This window comes from Populus euphratica, unplaced genomic scaffold, assembly GCF_000495115.2.
Source record: "Populus euphratica unplaced genomic scaffold, PopEup_1.0 scaffold336.1, whole genome shotgun sequence".
Taxonomy (NCBI): Eukaryota; Viridiplantae; Streptophyta; class Magnoliopsida; order Malpighiales; family Salicaceae; genus Populus; species Populus euphratica.
The window spans coordinates 101,555-126,902 of NW_011500225.1; the positions used below are offsets into that span (position 1 = coordinate 101,555).

General features: G+C 29.4%; 1 protein-coding gene across 1 annotated transcript; it reads right to left on the bottom strand.

Annotated features, from left to right (window-relative positions):
* Positions 1-1,016: 1,016 nt before the first annotated feature.
* On the bottom strand, positions 1,017-5,081 carry LOC105112360 (uncharacterized). The gene is made up of 4 exons (XM_011008044.1): positions 4,849-5,081; positions 2,455-2,961; positions 1,654-1,800; positions 1,017-1,419 (listed from the first exon to the last, which is right to left on the bottom strand). The coding sequence occupies exons 1-4, from the start codon at positions 4,951-4,953 to the stop codon at positions 1,327-1,329; spliced, it is 852 nt and encodes a 283-aa protein (XP_011006346.1). The 5' UTR covers positions 4,954-5,081; the 3' UTR covers positions 1,017-1,326.
* Positions 5,082-25,348: the final 20,267 nt, after the last annotated feature.

Below are 25,348 nucleotides of genomic sequence, written 5' to 3' on the forward strand. Positions count from 1 at the left end.
AATTTCAAATGTTATGTTAGTAATTTGTACGAAAAACAAGATTCTAGTCCATTGACGCACGCATCAAAGTCAAATTTAAGTAGACATATAATCTTTGTTTTAACAAGGATAGTTACATCTAACCTGAACATAGTGATCGTCAAATATTGCCTTCTGTTGCAAGCTCCAAGCCTTTACGCAAAATATGTAAGAAACCTTGTCCATGAAGTTCTTAAATATATTTGGTGGGAAGCTAAAAATATATACGCTGTTCTGCTCTGACATCCTGAAAGGTGAAATCATACGCTAATTTGCTGCTTCAATTGTTGCCACAATTTATGAAACCGATACGATTCATAATTATTGTTGAATCAGTAAATTAATAGAAAAACTTGCAATCTAATTTAAATTAATAGGATATTGATTGTGAAATCTAATTGACTTTATTAAGTTTTTAATAATTTAATTGATGTAGTTAAAATCGATTCAAACTAGATCGAGAAAAAAAATATATTTTAATAAAAATAATTAACCTAAAATGACCTAGGAACCCCCGGTATCACAATGATCCAAACCCACTTTTAGATCACCAATCAAATCCGACAACCGTGCCAACGATGCCATTATACGAGGGAACTGCAGAAAAGAGCCAACCTGAATATGAGAAAGGGCATTCTGCCTACACGCAACGAAGAGCATGACAAAGCTTCCTGCTTGTGTCAACAAACGCAAACTCATCGTGTCTGACGGTTCCATTCTGAATATGAGAAAGCTTCCTGCTTGTCACCAAACGCAAACTCATCGTGTCTGACGGTTCAAGGACAAGGATAGCATAGACTGAAATATTAACGGGGACAAGCAGGGATCGCCAGTGTGCTCGTTTCCTTCTCTCAACCTTAGTAAGGGCATAGGGAGAAGACATGAAATAGATCCATCAAACACAAATAATGAAATGGAACGTTTCCATTTCTAAATATCACGGAGTAATGATGATTAGAATAGTTTGGCCACAATAACGAATATCGTGGAAGCAACAGTAGAGGGAATACAATATTTCCATTTCATAAGATATATGAACAACTACAACCTTTTATTGCATCCTCAACTTATTCAACACAACCCTATGTACAGCACTGCTTGGCCATTTTGTTCAATTGAGGAGGTTATTACAACATATAAGAGATCAACTACGTTGCGCGAGTTGGGGGTCTAGTTTATTTAACAATAGTTGCCTAGTTTTCTGCCAAATCTATTTTCCAGGCTTATGCTATTACTCATTTCTTCCATTGCTGCATGGGAGTATTTCGCTTCTACTTTCTTTTTTCCTTTTCATGAATTAGTTGACAGTTATTGCCTCTTGGAAACATCCCATTCTTCAGTCTTCGCAAACCTTCCTCGAATCCTTGGTTGACTGTCTGCAAGAGCCTTCCTGCAAGCATACTGAAACAAACATATTGTGAGTTGAATTCAGTGTGGAAAATCAGGAATGGATACATCTCACCAAGTATGATCTGAGTCATGCAAGTTTTGATGCCTTTTATAAGCAGACCCCTTTGATTTTAAAACACAGGCAATGAGTGACTAAATTTTCACGGGGCTGATACTTTAATTTGAAGTTCAGGCAAGTCAGAAAGTAAATATACAAAAAATCAACAATAATACTCAATTATTTACCTTAATTTTCCTGCCAAAGTTCCTCTTTGTCTTCTTGTTCCTGTACCTTGAAAGCTTTTCCCTGCGGTCCTCGGCAGAGCAGTTGTTGATAATCAATGGTTGGTCAAGGGTAGAATGGATGAGGCTTGTATTACCGTTACCAAGTGTCTGTCATAAAAACTCAGTATCAATGACTCAGCCCCATCCTGTGGAAATGGCCAGAAGCATCTAAACAATTCTCAGTCCGTAGACTTCATTATAAAGCATATTCATGCTTGGTGCTGAATTGCATAGAAATGTTCCACTGGAATCTGGTTGATTATCCGAGAGAAATGATAAAGGAAAATAGAATTAAAACTGAAAATAAAAGCAACAGATTCTGCTTTGGAAGTAGTGGATATTGTGGTTCTTCATCTACAGTTCCATTTTACATGGGGAAAAAATTGATTGAATTCTTGATAAAGGCACCAAGAGAAAGGTGTCAGTTATCTGTCCAACTGGAAGGGCTAACAGGAGCGGCAACATTATGGAATAATACTAATAAAGAAAAGCTGGGAGTTCCAAGTGATTCATGTCAGTGGCTTGACTTGCAATATCAAAACTTATGACTTCATTGTTTTCAGAAACAATAAAAAAGCACCACAAGCACACAGAGAATCCTTGTTTAGGGTTAACTGCCAGGTTAATGATTCTTTTCAGGTAAAGGTCTATGTTTTCTGCCACATACAAGGAGGATCTAAGCAGAAGAGAAAATCGTTCAAAAGTGCAATAAAGGCCTATAATCAAATACACACAGAAGTACCATAATGGATTTGATCTAACCTTTATGTCTCCTTCGCTGTATGCTCTCCTCATTCCATAAGCATTTTCAAAATCAATTCCAGGAAACTCCAGAAAACTTGGCTTCACTGCAGCACCATGCAGCCACTCCACTGACCTCAAACATCCTGAGCTGACACTTTTTAATAGCGCAGCATCAGGGAGCAATTTGTTTTCTTGAAAGTTGTTTTCGTCAGTCCTCACAATAGGAATCTTGATATCCAGAAGCTCTGCAAGCGATGGTGCTTCCATGGCTTCTTTTTCCAGGATGTCCTTCTTGCATTCATAGAAAACCTCATTCAAAAGCTGCTCATTTTGAATCGATTCAATATCTGCCACCTCAAGTCCTTGTGAAGAAATGACTTCTTCCCCATAGGAGATCATTGAAATGGCTGCTGTCATGGGATCAATGACCACAAGTGGCTCTTCAATGATTGGTTCAGGTGCTTTGAACAGATCCCCCTCGCCTCCCAGATCATATTCTGATATGGTGGTCTGGAGTAGGTTGCTCTACATTAGACAAGGTTGTCAACAACAAACAAGATGAAATAGGAAAATTAGGTATAGAGTAAATATTGATCTAAACACTTCACCAATTATGTTAGCCTCAGCCTTAAGGTATTCTTAAATAGGTTGAAAATAAAGTCTTGTTATATGTTACAGCTCAATCTGGTAAAAGTGCTGATATGAGAACACGTCTATACAGCAGTAAACAGACATGCACAAGTACATATATGCAGAAGCTGTAAATATGCATTTTCGATGAAATCCTACAGATTTTTAAAAATATGTTAAAGTGATGAATCACTTGATTAATTCTAAAAACCATACATAATTCAAAGTTTTCTAAATTTTTTTATTATTGAATTTTGTTGATTAGCTTTTCTTTGTTATTTTCTAGTTTGTATCTTTGAATGCTTAGTTTTTTCACCTTTGTATCAGAACTATTCTGTTTTTAGTTGCTTTTTGTTTAGTTGAAAATTTCATTAACCAAATAAGAAACCATGTGATCATGGTCGTTCAGTAGAGTTGAATGTGTTAAGTTTCCTAAATAAACGCATAAATATATGTTAAAATCACAAGTCTCACCAATTCTTGAAAACAAACCAAATTTATGTTGTTCGTGCATGTATTGTTTTAGTTTGCGATGCAAAAGTTCTTTTAAATTTGTTGAGATTAAACCATTGAACCAAATTGAGGCTTCTTTGAGTAAAATAACAAATTGAGAGACAAATCCAACAAATCCTATAATTAGTGTTCAAGAATTCCTCCAAAGAAAAGAGCAAAAGAAGAGTCCTCATTGTAACTTGTTAAGACCAAATTTTCAAGACAGATTAACTGATTTCTTTATGAGAAGAACACTAAACAGCTCAACCTAAGTAAAGATCCTTCAAATGGCTGAACACCTATGACTCAAATATCACAAACTTATTTGCATAAATATCAACCACTTTTAGCAAATGCAAAGGTCTAATGAAACTCTTTCAAGGCTAATTTTCTTTTAACCTCCTTTATCCAAGTTCTATTTCAACATCCAACAGAAAGAGAAAGTCAGCAAAAAAAAAATTATAAAAATTAGAGGTGGAGAATGCTCTCTCTTTCTCCACTATCCAAACTTTTTCTCCTTCTTTATGCTAAAAAAATAAAACGAGACTTTTTTCATATTTTAACTCCCTTAGTTAGTGGATCAAGATGCCAACAAAAATCTAAGTATTAGTTCACCATCACACAATTGGAGCGAGAAAATAGAAGAAAGCTTAGAGAACACGTTCTTTGAAACTATGAAATCATTTTCCCTTTCGTAGTCTTTCTTTTGCTTTATTTTCTAGATTCAACATGTAAAGAGATAACAGTTATTGTTTCCATTTTAGCCCAATTTGGTTGCTTAGTAAAGGTGGAGAACAAAACCTAAAGACATTCATACTTGTCTAAATAAGCACAAACCCACTAGCATAAAAGACAAAGCTCACAAAAAAGCAAGTATTTTCCTCCATGTCCTCAACAACCAAACAGAGGAGTAATAGACACAAACATCAAGAAGACAAGTTCCACTGAAAAAAATCAAGTCCTCGAGATCGAGACTTTGAACTTTCAATATGAAGTTTCGCAAAGAAACAAGAAAAATATGAACTTTAAAGTGGGTTTCCATAGAAAAACACAGATATTTCGTACCGATGCACCCCATTTTCTCAGAAACCAGACAGCAGGTTTGAGCAGAAAGCAAACACCAAATCGAAGTACACAAAAACGAAAGCTCGAAACTCTAAAACAACCAAAGCCCAGTTCGGAACGGATCAAATTAATGTAGATCACCCAGATAGACAAAGAGAAGAGAGCCAAAACACACAGTAAAAGAGGCATATAAGTACAAACAAAAACAAAGAGAAAACAGAGTACCATTGAAGCATTGGTCTTTTGGCACTTGCAATACTCTTCAAGTTGTTGAATATCTTGAGAGAAATCCTGCATATAGGGAAACAATAGCCACGTCTCTGCATACATTTTTGTCCAAAATTGCAATCACTCTGTTTTTCCAAATCTTGAAACAGAGAAGAAACGGAGCAAAAGGGAGAAATCACCTCTTGCAAACAGAGTAACCTAAAAATACAACACAACACAACACTAGCTAGCTTAGGACTGCTGAAAAGCAGGCAGCCACACAACACAACACTAGCCAGCTTAGGACTGCTGAAAAGCAGGCAGCCAAAATGCAACAGAGAGAGAGAAAGAGAGAGAGAGAGAGACAGACAGGCAGAGAGAGAGATTGGTCCTGTTGTGGCCTTTGATTTAAGACAAGAAGGAAAGGGAATATATATATGTATATAAATGTATATAATAATCATATGGATGGGGAATTACTCTATTTATTGAAATAGTATTTTTACAGTTTTATTTTTATAAAAAAATAGTTATGCTTGTAACTAGGACATGATTTTTTTTTTTGGTTTATTTATTTTTATGTTTTGAAAATATTTTAAAAAATAATAATTTTTTTAATTCAAATTATGTTTTTGGGTGTTTTTAAATTATTTTAATATATTATTAAATAAAAAATACTTTAAAAAATAACATTTATCACATTCTCAAATACCATCTTTAAATAATACATTAGTCATTACAAAATTAATTGAAGAAAATTTGATTCAGTCACTTTTTTTAATATAATTAAATAATTATTTTACCCTAAACAACAACAAAATATAAAGTTTTCTTAAGAAAATTTTTCATTTTCAAAAATTTTACACGTTTAAGTTACAATCATATCCCTTGAAAGAAAAATAAAATGAACATACAGGGTGGCCTCTACATCTTTACCTTTTAAAAAACAATGAAACTTCAAAACTATCTTTAGAATCCACAAAAAAATAAAAATAATAATAAGGTTAGTTTCAAGAGTATCTTGATTTTTTTATTTCTTTTAATTTTGTTGTTATTATTTAATATGGTTAATAGTTATTTAATAATTTCATGTTATTAAATATTATTAAGAAAAAGTTGTTAATGCATGCAAGGTACACGTTTGTGTTTAATGGCCTCGATAACATTCAGATGGCATGTGAAGTTTCTTTCGGTTACTGAAAACCTGTTTTTGTAGCCGCGTTGAAAGCAACAATGTGGCGCGTGCTAATAAAGAAGGTTTAGTTGGGCTACATTGTGATTTTTTTTCTTTCTTCACTCTACTCTCTCTCTCTCATTCCCTAAAACTCCGCACCTAAGCTTTAAAAAAATCAATTATGTCCTTCGATTTGTGATTTGATTAATTTTGATTCTTCTTTTTTTTATTACTGTTTATTTAGCTTTTAATACTATTTGTATTTTTTTTCAATTTTATCCTTAAGAATTTTATTCAATTTGATTTTTTAATTCAATTTGATCCCTTTACTTTTGATTTCTTTATTTCTATGTCTCATACTTTTCTTGATTATTATTTATTTGCAATTTCATCCCTTTTAATTTTATTGCACCTATTTTTAATCTGATTTGGTCTCCTTCATTTTGTTTTAATACTATATCTGGTTTGCATTGTTTGGATTTTTAATTGTTTTATTGTTGTATATTTTACTTTGTTATTTTTTCATGATTTCCTTCCAATAGGTTGAAAATTGTTTTTATTTTTGAATTCATAATTTGATATTTTATCGTTAAGCTCTTAGATTCATTAGGTTATTAGGTCATGAACTTTATAAAAATTTTTCGCTTTTCTCTATGCGGGTTCTTTCAGTCTTATATCATGGATTGTGTTTTAGTAAATTAAACCTGATTTATCTCATATTATAATCATCTAAATATTATATTTTTAGCATTGAAAAAAATTCAGTCTGGGCTCGCGGTGTAGCATAGGCTATCTATCTAGTGATAATACAAGAATCTAAAAAAATAATAATAATAAAATTAGTTTCAAGGGTATCTTGATCTTTTTATTTCTTTTGATTTTGTTGTTATTATTTAGTATGGTTAACAGTTATTTAATAATTTTATATTATTAAATATTATTAAGAAAAAATTGTTAATGCATGCAAGGTAGTGTTTAATGGCCTCGATGATATTCAGATAGCATGTGAAGTTCCTTTCAATTACTGAAAACCTGTTTTTGTGGCTGCGTTGAGAGCAGCATTGTGGCGCGTGTTAATGGAGGAGGTTCAGTTGAGCTACGTAATTTTTTTTCTTTCTTCACTCTTCTCTCTCTCTCTCTCTCTCTGTCATTCCCTAAAACTTCACACCTAAGCCTTAAAAAAGCCAATTATGTCCTTCGATTTGTAATTTGATTAATTTTGATTCTTCTTTTTTTTATTACTGTTTATTTAGTTTTTAATATTATTTGTATTTTTTTTTCAATTTTATCTTTAAAAATTTTATTCAATTTAATTTTTTAATTCAATTTGATCCCTTTACTTTTGATTTCTTTATTTCTGTGTTTCATACTTTTCTTGATTATTATTTATCTGTAATTTCATCCCTTTTAATTTTATTGCACCTCTTTTTAATCTGATTTGGTCTCCTTCATTTTGTTTTAATACTATATCTGGTTTGCATTGTTTGGATTTTTAATTATTTTATTGCTGTATATTATACTTTGTTATTTTTTCATGATTTCCTTCCAATAGGTTGAAAATTGTTTTTATTTTCGAATTCATAATTTGACATTTTATTGTTAAGCTCTTAGATTCATTAGGTTATTAGGTTATAAACTTTATAAATTTTTTTCGCTTTTCTTTATGCGGGTTCTTTCAGTCTTATATCATGGATTGTGTTTTAGTAAATTAAACCTGGTTTATCTCATATTATAATCACCTAAATATTATATTTATAGCATTGAAAAAAATTCAGCCTGGACCTGCGGCATAGCATAGGCTATCTATCTAGTGATAATACTATACATGATCCTCCATGTCTACCCTCATGTAATTTTTTTATTAGTATAAGAAAATTATTCAATTTGTAGGTGTTTTATATCCTAAGAAGGATTAATATATTTATGTTTGGTTAATTTTATTTATAAAAATATTTTAAATTTTGATTTTGATATTTTTTATATTTGTTGATGTATAACATTATTTAGAATCAATCAATGTAGCAACATTTTTTTGTACCAAGAAAGTAATATTATGGTGTGTGTATGTGTTTCTTTTTTCTTTTCTTTTTTTTCTTTTTATTTTGGGTGTTTTTAGTAATGTTTAATTGGGAGTGTTGTTGTTGTTGTTCCTTTTTGTTCCACTTTTTTTTTTCCTGCTTGTACATTCTTTATATTTCTTCTATTTATTATTAAGAATGTGATTAGTAATGCTCAGTTAGTAATTAATGTTAACTTATTTTTTTATCTTTTAATAAAATATATATTCAAGAAAGAAAAAGAAAGTCAAATCTAAGACTTTATAAAAATAATAAAATATCTTCGTTTAAATTTTATTTTTATTCTTTTTGCGACTATTTGTTTTTTAAAATTTGATAAAGAAAAGTAACCAATAGGATGTTGAAGAAATTATAAAAAAAAACTTCACATAGAACAATCAAATTCTATAACTAACTAAGCTCATGAGTGTTTCTTGTAAAAAATGGATCTTTGTTAGAACAGGAGACACTTTAATTCTTAAGTTACTAATTGTAGGGATGGAAAATTTAATGGGTGGTGAGAAAATATATGGAAAGTGAAAGGAAGAGTGTCGCAGGATTATGGACTTGGTCTATTAGAAAAACTGTCTCCCTTTTGCCAGGTAGCTAGATATATATATATACTCAAGCATGTGATTTCTTCATGGAGAAGGGAGTCGTGACATGTGTGAGACGAGACATGAAAATTATATGATCTACATTATAATTGCTAGTATTGGAAAACAATCAACGTGAGAGAGTGAGAGAAAAAGCTGGAGAGAGCTAAAAAATCAAAAAATAAAAATTATATTAATTGTTAAGTTAAGTCAATGATTAAAAGGTTAGTCGATCGGGTCAGGTTAGACTTAAAATAACCAGGAGGGTTGATCATTGGACCCAACCCAAGTGATTCTAAACAACCCAAAAAGAATTTTAGTATATCATATAGGTCCTGATTATTCATTTAGCATCATAAAATTGTTTTTTCTCTTTTTTCAATCTAAGTGTATATTTTTATGTGATTATTCACCGTTAAAAATTAAGGTAGTTTATGACAAACAACTGCATAATAAATATAGGATTTAATGGGAAAAGAATTTTTGAATGCATCAATTTGAGTGGCATGTGTGAGACGAGACATAAAAACTATATGGTCTACAGATAATAAGAATTATATGGTCTACAGATAAAGCTGGAGAGAGCTAAAACATAAAAAAATATAAAAATTATATTGATTATTAAGCTAAGTCAGATGATTAAAAGGTTTAATTGATCGGGTCAGGCTAGGCTTAGAGCAACTAGGAGGGTTGATCATTGGACCTAAACAATCCAAAAAAAAATTTGATATATCATATAGGTCTTGATTATTCATTTAGCATCATAAAATTACTTCTTTTTTTTTTTGGATCTAAGTATATATTTTTATGTTATTATTCACCGTTTAAAAATTAAGGTAGTTTATGACACACAACTGCATAATAAATATAGGATTTAATGGGAAAAGAATTTTCGAATGCATCAATTTGAGTGTAGATGGCTTTTTTAAAATTCTAAAAAAGAATGTCCAGATATTGAACCAAAAATATATTTGAAGTAATGCTAAATAATTTTGGCCATGATTAGTATTTATATTCATGCTTATGGTTTATGATTATCAAATATGCAAGTTGAATGAAAAAGTAAATTAATTTAATTGTTTTAAATACTATTTTATATTTAGACTGTACAATACTGTATCGGAATTCTTCAATTTTTGTTCTTGCTTGTCGGTAGGACTTGAATTCTGGAAGAACAGGTGCAAATTTAAACCCAAAAACAACAGTGAGTTTAGCTGTAGTCCTCATAATATTTTTTTATTAAAAAGTTTTTGTAATATAGTATTACATCAAACCCCATCCAAGAGATGAATCCAAAAAATTTAGGATTCACAATCCTATTTTAATAGTAAATTAACTAATACTCATGTTGTCTAACGTTGAAGGAAGCTTTGAACTTATTAAAAAATAAAAATAAAAATTGCAAACATATAATGTATCTTAATTAGGTCTCTTGTTGGACAGTATGAAATTTAAAAATGAGTGGTAAATGGTGATAACTTGGAGTGTGGAGTTCGAAACTTTTGAACAGGTCCTTCTCTTGATTTATCTGGTGATTAGACCTCTACATTTGTAATGTTATGCTTCTTCTTCTTTTCTTCAAATTGTATAATTATTATAGACCAAGGTGTGTTCATCCATATCCATAAATCAATGTTATTTTTTCAGACCTGTAGTCAAATTATTTTGATTTCTTTTCTTTTTTTATGGTGAGGGTTTTTCTTATTAACTTTAGTATATTGACCAATTTTCTTTCTAATAAAGTTTTAGATAGTTAATATTCAAGAAAAATTCCCCCCCTTTAATTTCTTATTGAATTCAAGCACAAAATAATTATATAGAAAGGAAACTCACTTTTTACAGGAGTGATATTGAAAGGATGATTTTGCTGTCCCGTGATTTTAAAGTTTTGAGTTTTTATTTCTTAGAAAAGATTACTATGACCATCCTATAATTCAGTCTTTTTAACATTTACCCTTCATATATTTAAAAAACTATAATTTATATTTTAATGATTTTGATGAGTGTAAAATATAATAAAACCCTTTAACTTCTTATTGAAATCAAGCACAAAATAATTATATAGAAAACAAACCCACTTGTTATAGGAATTGGTGTGATATTGAAAGGATGATTTTGTTGTCCCGTGATTTTAAAGTTTTGAGTTTTTATTTCTTAAAAAAGATTACTATGACCATCCTATGATTTAGTCTTTTTAGCATTTACCCTTTATACTTTAAAAAACTATAATTTATACTTTGATGATTTTGATGAGTGTAAAATATAATAAATTATAGAAATATAAACTTTAATTTTTAAAAATACAGAAAATAAGTATAAAAACAACAAAAACTGTAATATATATATTCAAAATAAAAGGGTAGGGCGGCATATATTACCTTGCATGAAGTAGAAAAAGTTTTCTTGCCTTTCATTTATAAATCTTGAAACATTTGGCAGAATTCTTTAACGCTAGCCCATAGGATTTCAGCTTATGGAATCGTTTTCAAGTCAAGCCTAGATCCATACCTAGAGACGAAAGTTAGGCAAAATAGGGTCAACCGAAGATACCACTACAAACAAGGCGTCTCTAGTTGTAGCTAAAATTATTGTTGCTTAACAAAGATAGGGTTTTTTTATTATTATTATTATTATTACTATTATTCTTTTTCTATTTTTAGTACTTTAGAGTAATGGGAGTAGGTATTTTCTTTCAAGCTTGTTGATTTTCAAGGAAAACAAATGTATCTTTAAACTACCACTCATTTGCACTCCTTTTAAACTCGTACATGACCGACATGCTCATCCAGCAAACCCTAGGTTTGTCCAAGTTAATTTAATTATCAGTCTGTTATTTTTTTTATTTTAAAAAAATAAAAATGTTTTGGTTTTTATTAAAAAATATATTTTTTTCTTGAGATTCAATCTCTTAACCATGATTTGGATCAATACTCGGGTGAGATTTTAAAATATACTGGTTAATAATTACAAAACTAAAATGATTCAAATCACTCAATGAATTTTAATGTTTTAATCATCATTGAATTGTGTAATGCATCATGACAACAAGCATATGAATATTTTTCTAAGTTGTTTCTTTAATTGATAAGTGGATTTGCTTTGTTAGTTATTACCTTATTTTAAAATTTAAAAGGAGATTATTAATAAAGAATCTCATAAAAACCAAAACAAATAAAAATAACCTATAAAAAATTAACAAGAAAATCAATTTCAACACAAGAACTGATTCGAGAATGAAACTAAAATAAAATCTATACACAAGTTTTATTAAAATATAAAAAAGTAATTCTATGTTCAACCTTTGTGGTTATGAAAAGCAAAGTTACCCATCCATTGAAGGTTTAATTAGGGCACGAAGGAAAGGTCTATTTGCCAATGAAAACACAGTTTTCATCATGAGCCCTAAATATACTAACTTCAACTAGGCATGATAAAGGCTAGCTCCTTCGTCATGTAATGCCTCATACTCCACTAATTGTTTAACCTAAAATAATTATCTTTTGAATAATTGTGTTACGTATCCATAATTACTCAAATGTTATTGGTAATAAATGATCAAGGATGATATAATCAAATATTAGAATATAATCTAGGAACGAAGGAGGACAGGATAATTTAAGAAATTATTGTTAAGAGAATCCCATATATTGCACTCAGTTTCTAAGTAAGTTAATTAAATACTGCCCATCAGCAAGTTACATTTAAAAACAATATTATTTTTGAAGATTATAGTATAGGTACATATGTGGATAATAATAACATGCAAACAGGATAAAGAAGACACATGCATGCATGCATATACACACACTTGTGATATTTGACCCAACCAATGATCGAAAACTACTAAATATAAAAAAATATATATATCCTTAGGATATATATATATAGATATATATATATATATATATATATATATATATATACACACGCACGAAGTTTCTAAGAAGATATGTTATTTTAAGCTGTAAAAAAAAAAAAGAGAGAGAGAGAGAGAGAGAGAGAAAATGGAAAATAAAATAATATTAGCTGTAAAAGAAAAGAAAGAGCAGATAGATTCTGCATTCCAATTTGATCAAATTATTCAAATTCTCTTTCAATATATTCCCCCACATTGCAATTCTTTTTTAAATAATTATTATTTCTCAATTTCCGTTCTATCTTTTGTCTTTTTCTCTAATTTAAAAACATGTTTGAAAGCATTATATTTGGTATTTTTCAAAATATTTTTTTTCTTGAAAATAAAATTTTTTAAAAAATTATTTTTGATAGCAACAAATCAAAACAATAAAAAAAACATATTAAAAAATAAAAAAATAATTTTTTTTCAAAACTGTAGTACTAGCATTAAGACATGAAGTGAAGGAAGGATCAGCGTTGCAGAAGCAATGACAAGGAACCTGAAAACAAGACTTCACGCAATGTTAGAGTCTTAAAAAGGAGAAGTTCTAGCTAGAACCATGCATTTGATCCAGGCAATGCCGGTCATGCTTAGCACAAAGTGTAGCAAATAAGGGAAAACCTCATTAAATATCATCTCCAACATATATAGTAATAAACTCTCAATTGGATCGCTAATGTCTAAAGATAAAATCACATCAAATTTTAAAAAACTTCACTGAATAGAACGAAAAGACCCAATAAAAAAATATATGATACAATGCAGGTTCAATTGAAAATTATTATTATCATCAAATATCAATAAGGATGAAAAGACCCAATAAAAAAAAATGATACGTTATTGCGGATCAAATAAAAAATATTATTATTAAATATACATACAGATAAAAAGACCCAATAAATAAGATTTAGGGAGATTTGAGATAGGGGGCATATCATGCTAACTAACCTCCTTGATTAGGCTTGACTATCCAAAGAGTTTCCTTTCGTATAGCAATTAATTCATGCATGGAACTTTGGTCTACTTTACAAGAGACTATTGTGAGAGAAAGATTCTGAATAGCAACGCCCATTTCGAGATCACTTCTCCTTCACAAGTGTAGCTGTGAAGTTCATTATTGAGGTCAAATAACTTTCTATTTTTAGAAGAAAATTCATGGGAGGAATATGTATCGAGTTGGGGTATAAAGTTGGAAAAGATGCAAGAGAATTTCAACCCATAATGCCTTGAAAAGAAAGAATAATGAAGTGCATGTACGCTCCCTGTTTTTAGCAATGAGTTGCAAGGAATGTACACTTTATGATTGGAGAAACGAAAAAAACCCACTTCACAAACCAAAAAAAAAACAAGATAAAATCCTTAAATTTCCGCATTAGGAAAGAATAATTTTGTGAAAAAAAAAAAAACCCTTCTTTGTGATAGGGTACACATGCACATGCAGGAAGGAACAATCTCCATTCAGCTCAGCGATAAAAAAAATATATTAAAATAATATTTTTTTATTTAAAAGATATGATCCGAAACTAAGTTATATGTTTTGGTAAGAAAAGTCTTGACAATGGAAACACTCTTCATTTCATGAGTTCAATGAATTCGATTGGTGATGGAGGTGCTAAAGGTTAGGAATCAAAATTGTGCAAGAGCTAGACAGAAGTGAAAAGCATGGAGCCTTTAAAAAAAAAAAAAAAACAGCTGGAGGGGATTGTCACCCATGGTGACCTAGTCTTTGTAGACAAAATAGTAATGGGAAAATGCTTTGGTACAATACCAGGGGGGCCAGATCTAGACGGTCCAATTAATATTCTTAAATTTTGATTTTGTGGTATCACGCAATTTAAGATCAGTATGTTTCCAAAGAATATTGATATAAATGTAATAAATTTAAAGATCATTAGAAGCTTGTATAGTTATTAACTTCAAAAATTTTAAAAAACTTAATTGAAATGCTGAGTTAATCCAAATATCTTGAGGGATATAGCTCAATTAATTATGTCCTAAAATTACTTTTTAAATATCATCAATTCGAGTGCTACAAATCTTAGAATCACTAAAGGTTTATATAATTATTAACTTCAAGACTCCAAAAAATTAGTTGAGGTATACATAAACTGATCTGAAATCAATAATTATAAAAAACAAACAGTCTCATTTGATTTTACTCTTAAGGTGATAGATAAGTTTGTTTTTTAAAAGACATATAAATAAAAGATTAAAAGAAGATAAATAAAAACTTAGATGACATAATTGCATTTACTTAAATTCAAAAGAATACTATCAAAGATTAAGATAAAATAATAACAGCTTGATGTAATTAGTTTACAATTGTCAAATTCATGATTCGATATTTAAAAATTTTATTTTTTAAAATTATTTTTTATTTAATTATATAATAATAAAAATAAACGCTTATAAAATCAAGTGTAAATTAAATATTAAAATTTTTATTTAAGATTATAATAATTTTATAGAAAATAAACTAAAATAATTTATAATGAGAAATCTAAAATAAAGCTAATATTAAAAAAAATAAACATAAAAGAAAAAAGGAAAAGAAAGAAGGCACCTCCTTCACTATGTGCAGTGAAGCAGGTGCGCTGCACCCAAGTTTTCAAGATGTCGGTAAAAAAAAAAAAAAAAAAGAGAGACTTTGTTAATTTTAGTGCTAGAAGACAAAGTTCTATCAATATCTCTGCATTGACAAAATAGGAAACAAACCAAACATATTACAATCACCGAACACAAAAATGTTGCGTCCATGCGTGATGGGTCCAAAATTTAACCATGGTGCTCCACTAACCCACCCATCATTTCTCTGGGACATGAAAACGATGACCAGCAAATTCATGAGATTTTCAGGAGCTGGGCATGGAGAGCTAATGGATGTGGACACAGTAAATCGATTGAAATATACCCTTCTCTGTGCATCGACCTTCTCCTTCAAGTGTCTGTCATTACATGCTGTGATCATGGTTTCTGTCTCGACAGGAACTCCTTTCATGGCTGCGACCATTCGTTCGTTGAGATCACATGATGTAATGAAATTCAAAGATCAATCCAAGGTAATCTGAATTGACCCATAAAACCTAGGATTCAGTCCTTTAATTGGATCAATTCTCAAACTAGGTTTGATAACACTATTAATCAAGCACCCACCGAATGTTTGGATAAAATCGAGGAAATTAATATTAAAAAAATAGAAAGAGGTGCCCTGCACCCAAGTTTTGATCAAGATGTCGGTAATGGGGATACCTGTTGCCCTCCCCTCTGTATGGCCCAATTCTTCCGGGCATTTTTTGGATTCTTTTTGATGTGAACATGAAGTGATGGGTGAGGGACTGAGAGGAAGTTCATTTTAAGAGCAGCTGGTTTCTTACTGGTTGACGTTGACAAAAGCAAGAAGTGACAAGCATTATAAACTTTGCTTTGTTTGTACTGTCCCTTTCTTTCACCAAGTTTGAGGCTTTGTAGTTTGTCATCTTTCACAAAAATTCAAGTCCCCTTGCCTTTTGGCGTAGAAATTATAATAGTTAATACATATATAGACCTCAAGTTTGATTTCTAAAATTCTTCAGGTGACAAAGGAGTCCATTTCTTAAAATATCTTGAGATCAACTTAGACTTTAATAAATTCACTAACGCAGCCCACTAAACATCCTGCAAGCCCAGTAAACAGGTAAGGCACCGCGAGGATGATAAGCGTGCATAGTGAGATTCGAACCCAGATGCGGAGGAAGGGGACAAGCCCCTCCCACTGCTAGGCTAGAACCACACTTGCAAAGGAGTCCATTTCTTAAAATGTCTTGAGATCAACTTAGACTTTAATAAATTCACTACTACTTAGTTTGCAATTGTGTTTGCATATGTTTTAAAAGTGTTTTTGGCTTCAAAAAAACATAAAATTAATGGGTTTTTTTTAGTTTTTTCAATGATTTTAATATGTTAATGTTAAAAAATAAAAAATTACTCTAGAACCACACTTGCAAAGGAGTCCATTTCTTAAAATGTCTTGAGATCAACTTAGACTTTAATAAATTCACTACTACTTAGTTTGCAATTGTGTTTGCATATGTTTTAAAAGTGTTTTTGGCTTCAAAAAAACATAAAATTAATGGGTTTTTTTTAGTTTTTTCAATGATTTTAATATGTTAATGTTAAAAAATAAAAAATTACTTTAATATATTTTTAAAATATAGATTCAAAATTTGAACTTTATAAAGTTAAATGAGAGAATAAGTGTCTTTATTTGTTATATCCATCTCTTGGGATGATTAATTGCCAAAAAAATCACAAGAGAATTTGTAATTTTAGCATGAAACTTTTAGTTTGCTATAGCGGGTTTTGATGTAAAAAAATAAAAGATTTTGATGGTTGGTTTTTATATGCAAATCATAATCAATATATCCATGAGGTTCATTCTTGATATAGAAATTCCTTTGCAAAAAAGTTTATGGTTTTGACACATACAATTATACTCACAAATATTTCTTGTTTAAATTTTGTATTGTATTTGGAAGTATGGTTGTGATTATTTTTTAAATTATTTTTCACTCAAAAAAATATATCAATATTTTTTAAAAAAATTATTTTTAAAATCAACACATCAAAATAATTATAAAACATCAAAAACATATTAATTTAAAATAAAAAAATTTAATTCGCAAATATTTCTTGTTTAAATTTTATATTATATTTGAAAGTATGGTTATGATTATTTTTTAAAGTATTTTTCATTCAAAAAAATATATCAATATTTTTTTAAAAAAATATTTTTAAAATCAACACATCAAAATAATTATAAAACATCAAAAACATATTAATTTAAAATAAAAAAATTTAATTTTTTAAAAAAGCTTTTTCATGTATGAGTTTCAACTCATACCCTTTATGTTAATTAAAATGTGTATTTTAGTCTTTTATTTTTTAATTCAATCCTTCTTTCCAAAAAAAATATATAGTTAGGGAAAAATAAAATATTAAGAATTAAAATAAAAATTTTAAAAATAATACACTGTTTCAGTACACAGTATACTGTAAGAGAGTACACAATAATTAAAAAACTGATAACTTTTAGTACAGAAAATAATAATAATAATACAATTGTACTTGCAAACATTTAGTACTACACAGAGCTGTACTTGCAAACATTCAATGTTTAAATTTCATGGCTTCATGTGATCTCAACAAACGAATGGTGGCAGCCATGGAAGGAGTTCCTGTCGAGACAGAAACCATCACAGCACAGCATACAATGACACTTGAAGAAGAAGGTCGATGTATAAAGAAGAGTATATTTCAATCGGTTTACTGTGTCCACATTCATTGGCTCTCCATGCCTAACACCTGAAAATCTCATGAAAATGCTGGTCATCGTTTTCATGTCCAGAGAAATGATGGGTGCCTCAGTGGAGCACCAAAGTTATAGATTGGACCCATCACGTATGGACAAAACATTTTTGTGTTTTGTGATCATAATATGTTTCGTTTCTTTCCTATTTTTTGTCAGCACTGAGATATTGATTAAACTTTGTCTTCTAGCACTAAATGTTTTTTTTTTTAAATGCAAAACACACTCCCACACACCCCAAGGGCTAACTAAAAATTTAGGAGTATTAAAATTGGACCAAAGATCTTAAGAAAATTTTGAATTTGGATTGTTGTGCTACCTATAACCCATAACCCATGTTGTAGGTTTATCCTTGTATGCATGGATACCAACAATGACTTAATTTTTTAAAATAATTTTTTTTTTTAATTTCTGGGTATATAAATACAATATATTTTTTTTAATTTCTGGGTATATAAATACATCTAAAATCAAGTAAGAAAGCTAACGTTACTCCAAATAATACAAAGCTAGAGCTACTCTTAGCCATTGAAGGTCATACAAGTTCTAAGCTATGCAAACTCCATGCTTTATGCATTCTTTACAAATTCATTTTTATCTTTCTCTTATTTTGCATTATTTTTCAAGAACAAACTAGACTTCTACCAACCCAGAATATAATCATAGAAAATCTATACTCAATAATTAAATTGTCAAGAAAAACCAATGAAAGAAATTAAGTTACAATTAAATATGAAAATATAAGAAATCAATAAATTATTTTGCTAAAAGTACAAGCTCATTTTGAAACTGGACGGGATCGACATATGTTGTATAATTGTATTGTTGTTCAAGTATACAAATTATAACGGGTAGCCGAGTTGGTCACTATAGTTTGCTTTCTTTATTAAGTTCAAATTTTAGAATTAAACATATAAAAAGACTTATTGTCTTAATATAATGTGGTCAGAAAAATATCTTCATGATTCTTATCATGAATAAAGAAATTTATTCTTTAATATCATAGCCGTCTTCTTCTTCTTTTGGCTTTTACGGCTAGGTAACATGGCTTAGGGTTAACCATTTCCAAGCATAGTCATGCGTCCATCAAATCACACCTAATTTAACTTTACATGATTAGCCACAGAATAAATCTATTTTGTATAGGTGTACATGCATTCTTGCTAAATATTAGTTTTAAAACTATTTTTTATTTAAAAATATATTAAAATATTTTTTTTTAACATCATCATATTAAAACAATTTTAAAATACTAAAATAATAAATTTAAAAACATAATTAAATCACAATACCAGACCTAAACCGAACTACAATTTATTTTTCGTTGGCTTGCAATCCAATTATGCTAGAATATGTGGATACGTGCCCCTCGTTTTCAGCTCTCTTACTAATAGGTTAAAATTCAGGTTTTGAAGGTTGCATTTACACGAAGAAATTATTTAGTCACCAGTGTAGTTGGATGCACTTATAAATCTTGTTTATTTTTGTATTTTAAAAAATTTAAATTTATTTTATTTTTAAAAATTATTTTGATGTGTTGATTTTAATAATAAATTTTTTTAAAAATATATAATTTTAATATATTTTTAAATAAAAAACACTTTAAAAAACAATCACAACTACCCTTTCATACACATTATTATTTAAGAAAGTAGAAATTAATTTCATTGAGGGAGCAAGTTGCTTGCCGTTTCACATTGGAATTGTCTAATAATTGGTGCGTGATGAACTGCGACATGGCTTCTCTACTTGCTATAAGCAACAAGATATGGCATATCATATCCAATCACTCCATGTTTGTCAAGATAAATAACGAGTTTCTACTTGGATTATATTACATTAATAAAAAATAAAAAATAATATTATTTTGTAAATAAAACTCGCTATGGCTCTGTTTTGGTGATAAATACCTTTTTTTAATACCATCATCGAGCGATAAAGCCGTTCGAGTTTCTATTCCAGGTGACACCAATTATCCTTTTGTTGCCACTTGTTAAATTCTATATTATATCAAAAGTTGAGTTAAATTCTATATTATATCAAAAGTTGATTGTACCACAGTTTTGCTTTGCATAAATAAATAAATAAATAAAAGATCATTTCGCCTTTCATGGAAACCCTACTAAGGAGTAACTCGTAGCTTTGCTAATTACATTGAAAGCACCCGCATGATTTCTTTATTGATTGTGTATGCACTCGACTATCACCAGTTTTTGCTTTTTAAAATATTTTTTAATAAAAAAATATTAAATGGATTTTTTAAGTGTTTTTTTTATAATTTTAATATATAAATATAAAATATATTATTTTAATATATTTTTAATTAAAAATTATTTTTAAAAATTATCAAACCAGTGATAAGTTGATCTTGTTTATCGCTATATACTTAAACAAAAACATGTACGAATTCAAAGTATAGAATTATCATATCCCAAATAGAATCACAACATTGTTCGTGACATGTAGCTTTATTCCAAGAGATTAGATATATAGATAAGAAAAAAAATATTAGTCCATTTGTAAGGATATCTGATAACTTCAAGACTATATATTAAAGTACTTTCCATAGTTCTAAATACATTAAATACTCTACAAGATGATGAAATCTTTTTTTATTTATTTTAAGAAGAGCCCTTTTTTAGGATGACAAAAAAAAAAAAGGCGCATTCCTATTCTTATTAATTTATGGAAAAATCGAAAAAGATGTTATGCTAGCTCAAAAAAACAGATGATTTAAGCTAAAAAAAGGAGAAAGAATTGTGGTTTCTTGGGTTAATTAACCATTTAATGTGGTGTTTGCAATGGTAAGATCACATTAACACGCATTATAGTCATATATGAATTAAGAAAGTAGTATATATCGTTGCAACAAATTTATAGAAATATTTTACTTGTAAAATCACAAGGCATATGGCAAATTATATTCCTTATCTTTTACCATTATTAAGTCTTAATTATTATACATCAACTTGCTTGTTTAAAGGGAAGTGCATGCCATCAGCCATGTGTCACCCATGAAACTGACTTACAAAAATATCTTACTGAAAAAAAATGGTTGGAGATAATTACCTAAACTTACTCGGTAGTGGTGTCAATACTTGACTGGAATAAAGTATTCTTATCCTTTCTTTTATTTTCTTTTCGATTTATTTTTCTTTTAGTTTTTTTCAATGATTGCTCAGGATAGGTTTAGATTGACCAAATTATTTGGATACTATCGAGTCTGTTCTGTGTGGTTTAAAATTAAACTCAGATTAATTAAATAATAAGTTGGGCTAAAAGACTTTTTATCATATTAATTTTATATTCAAATTTTTTTTACCAATCAACCTAGTTATTTTATATTAGCTAAATAAATTAAATTATATTAAAAAAACTCTTACAGGTATAATTTTAAATCTGATTTAAATAAAGAGTTGGGTTGAAAGTTTTATTTTTTTTAATTTTATTTTTTTAATTTTATCCTAAGATGTTTTATATAAGTTGGTTGAGTTGTGTTTGGATTAATTAAGTAAACCAAGTCCTAAGATTTTTTATATAAGTTGGTTGATTTGTGTTTGGATTAATTAAGTAAACCAAGTTATATTGAAATAATATCCACATAATTTAATTTTAAAATTAGATTACTTAAGGAATAAGGTTTAGAGATTTGAAGATTGATCTTTTAAGTTAATTTTAATAATAATATCAAATAATTTTTTATTCTCTAAATATATTTTTTTATTATGTTCATTTTTCTTTTAATTAGACGCGCAGCAAATTGCGTAGATTACAATAGCTAAGCCATAGACTGGTCAAACTTGATATGATTTATAAATGCTAATCCAAGTTTAATAAGAGAAAAAGCTTATCACACCCAAAACATCACCAATTATTAATTATAGTGGCTCAAAATATTGTAAAACTTCTGTTTTTGCTATAGATCACAGCTCACAACAGACTCTAAGAGCAACAAAAAAATAAAATTGTTCGACAATGATGTTTTTTATGGACTGCTTTGAAAAAAAAAATAATCTAAAAGCTTTGATAGGTGCCTGTAGTTTTCACAAGGGAAATTACGCTACTCACTAGAGGAAGGAATATGATAGCGTTATTAAACTTGATCATATTATTCAAATCTGATCTATTCAAGATTTGATATGGATGGGGTTTAAATTTTGAATAAGAATTGATTTGATCTTGTGATTTTTTTTTAAATGAACATCATATTAAAATTTTAAAATAATATTATTTTAGATTAACTTGAATTAATCTAAATTATTAAACTGTGATTTATATCTCCTACAAGACTGAATTCAAGAACAGAGTCCATCCTTGTCTTCAGAATCCCAGTAACTAAATCTAATAATCTAACTTTAATTTCAATCTGGGTACTAATCTCTTGTTAGCGTGAGATCTCTTTTTTGCTAGATTTTGATCAGGGTATCCAGTAGATAACTTGTGATATAAAATTAAATGTTATATTTTTGTTAATTTCTTCTACATAAGATGTCTTCATTTTATTTTCATTTTTTGAATCCGGATTAACTCCATATTAAACTAATCGTGGCACTTGCTATACATAGCCGATTCTATGTTTTCAAGGAGCCACCATTGTTTGCATGTGCTCATTTTTTATTTCTCGTTAGTTCCCAGGGTCATGCATGCTTCGAGTAGCTGGATCGATTATAAAAGATGATCCAGTTTAAGCATTGAACCAGGAGAAATCAGGAGTATTGGATTAACTCTTAAGTCATTGGATCAATGCATGCCAATCCTTTCATTGAAACAAAAACGTTTTATCTTTTGATGCTCATTAGGTCGAGTTTAGATTGAGTTTGAACAACTCAACTAGGTTCGACACCATCAAAACTTCCAGACCCTTTACTATGGGTTTTGGCATATAATATAATATAAACCACCCTTGAGCATGCTAGAAAGGATCCCAATTACCTTTTTATTTTTGTGATCTCTAAAAATAGAGATTTTTCTGGCTTTGTTTGTTTATTATTTTGATATATTTTAAAATAAAAAATAATTAAAAAAAAAATTATAAATACACTTCTAAATAGACCCACTTCAAAGATGACAAAAACGTTTAGATCAGCCTAAATTGCCGCTCTAAATTCATGGCACCATCAATGCTTGTTACAATATTTCAAACACATTATTAAAATCCACCATGACAAGTGGATCGTAAAAGTCTAGAAGTGAATGAAGGAAAAACTTAATAATTATTAATATTTATATAATGAGTCTATTTTGAAGAGTCTGATTGATAAAAATAAAATAAAAAAGAAAACCACATCAAATATTATTAAAAGTATAGGATTTATCGTGGAAGGGTATCGAATGTGGTACAGTTCTAATCCGTCATTTCCACAGATGTTGAGGAAACATGTCTCTAACATCAAGATGTTATGAGCTCATTTAGGAGAAGTCAGGAGATACAGTTCATTTGTTTTTGTATTTGAAAAATATTTATTTTTACTTTAATAATTTTTTTATTTATTTTTACTTTAAATGATTTTTTTGTGTTTTTCACGTTTTAATATATTAACGTTAAAAATAAAAATAAATTTTAATAATATTTGTGGAAATAATAAATTGATGTTAAAAAATAATAATAATGTTTTTTTAATCTATACGCAATAGAGCGAGTCTACAAGGATAGGATTGTTGTTGGTTATATATGCATTGTAACATAATTTGTATGTCATGGAAATATTATGAAATGATGCGTTAGTGATGAGCCTGAAGTTCAGGGAACCGTAATCTCTCTCTCTCTCCCCTCACTAACTTTTCTACCACTGTTGCGCATCTTGAGACTTCAGCTTATACTCCCTTTGCACTCCTGGAGAGCCTTCATATTGGTGCGCACCACAATCCCATAAAGTTTGTGTAGATCGATTTCGGAGTATGGTTACACAGCTAAAATAGACGTAGGGTTTCATTATCAAGGAATACATAATCTTATGCAGAGAGATTGATCACAGATGAACACTATGTCATACTGTTGCACAAAACTACAAAAATCTCTCTCAAGAAAGTGCCTCCTTCTGATATGAACAAGGCCTTACCTACCAACCCTAGGCTAAGAAAACCTAGATGCATGGGACAACATTATATATATATATATATATATGGTCCATAACCTTTGTATGGAAAAGGGCATGTTGCGAAGTGTAATAGTTTTGAAAGCGAAGTGTTTGCTTCGTTTAAACTTTCAAATTTGTCGTTCTATTCCTTTCATTGTTACACCGGTGGGCTTCCCACCAAGGAGACAGCGCCCTCTCCCTCCACAGTCAACCAAAAGAGTTCTTCATTGCCTTGCAAGACAACTACTTTTGCCTTAATGACATCAGCTTCTACATCATCTGTCTTCATGTATACATGCTCCATCGCTTAGTTTTAAAACCCAGTAAACAGGTTTCATCTTAAAACTATTTTTATTTCATCAAAACAACTCATATCTAGCTATTTAAAAATAAATAAATGATATTGTTGCAGGTTGCTTTAAAAAGATTAAAAATTTAAATTAATCTATCACCTTATAAGGTGACCTCACAAACCAAATCTTAGATTGGATCAAAATTAAATTAAATTAGATATTATAATTATGTTATTATATACTCCAGTACTTGTATCTAAATTCCATATTTCCTTCTGAAATAAATTTAGTGAACAATATTTTTCTTAAAAAGAAATTATTGCAGTGAAAGCCTTTATGTTCTAAAATTGAGGAAATAAAAATGACTCTGACATTTGTAAATTGAATGATAACTATAGAAAACAGTGTCAAATTTACCATGCTTGCCACTATTTACTTTTTAAAGAATAGCATGAATAGTGCCCAGTCCTTTACCAAATTGTTCGATATAAAAGAAGGAACATCTGTAAAATGTAATCTAAAATTGTGACACTATGCACACTGGAGTTCCTCTCTCTCTCTCTCTCTCTCTCTCTCTATATATATATATATATATATATATAAACAGCCAGAATTATTCTTTCGCATTAATTAGAAAGTTGTTTTTTTGTGGCTAGATGACCAAATACTGGCCTTATCGTCAATCAGGAAGAAAGAAAAGAGGAGAGGAGGACGTAAGGGTGAATAAAAAGATGGGATGAAAACGAAAGATCCCATAGTAAATTTCTGAGAAATGGTGGAAACACATTATGACTTATGACAAGAACACATGGCAAAGGTGTGGTGAGCTGTGATTTCTGACTGGTTAAATCTAGCTATATGCACTAGCACTCTAGCATATATGTATAAAATGCTATAGAACCTGGTAAAATTTAAATCAATAAGAAGCTAACGCAATTATTTTCTGTCCACTCAACCAAATGAAAGAAGTATCTCATGCCCCCTTCATCGATCCACCCCGTAGAAAAAAAATATACCAATTAAAATTTGTGATGTATTATTTTTATTTTATTTTTATATATATATAAAAAAATAAAGTA

Bases quoted from the DNA above. Each gene is read 5' to 3' on its own strand.
- LOC105112360 (XM_011008044.1), bottom strand. From the start codon at position 4,953: ATGTATGCAGAGACGTGGCTATTGTTTCCCTATATGCAGGATTTCTCT. The intron at 1,801-2,454 runs GTTAGATCAAAT...TTTTTATGACAG, and splicing joins ACAGCGAAGGAGACATAAAG to ACACTTGGTAACGGTAATAC. The intron at 1,420-1,653 runs GTAAATAATTGA...TGTTTGTTTCAG, and splicing joins ACTTTGGCAGGAAAATTAAG to TATGCTTGCAGGAAGGCTCT.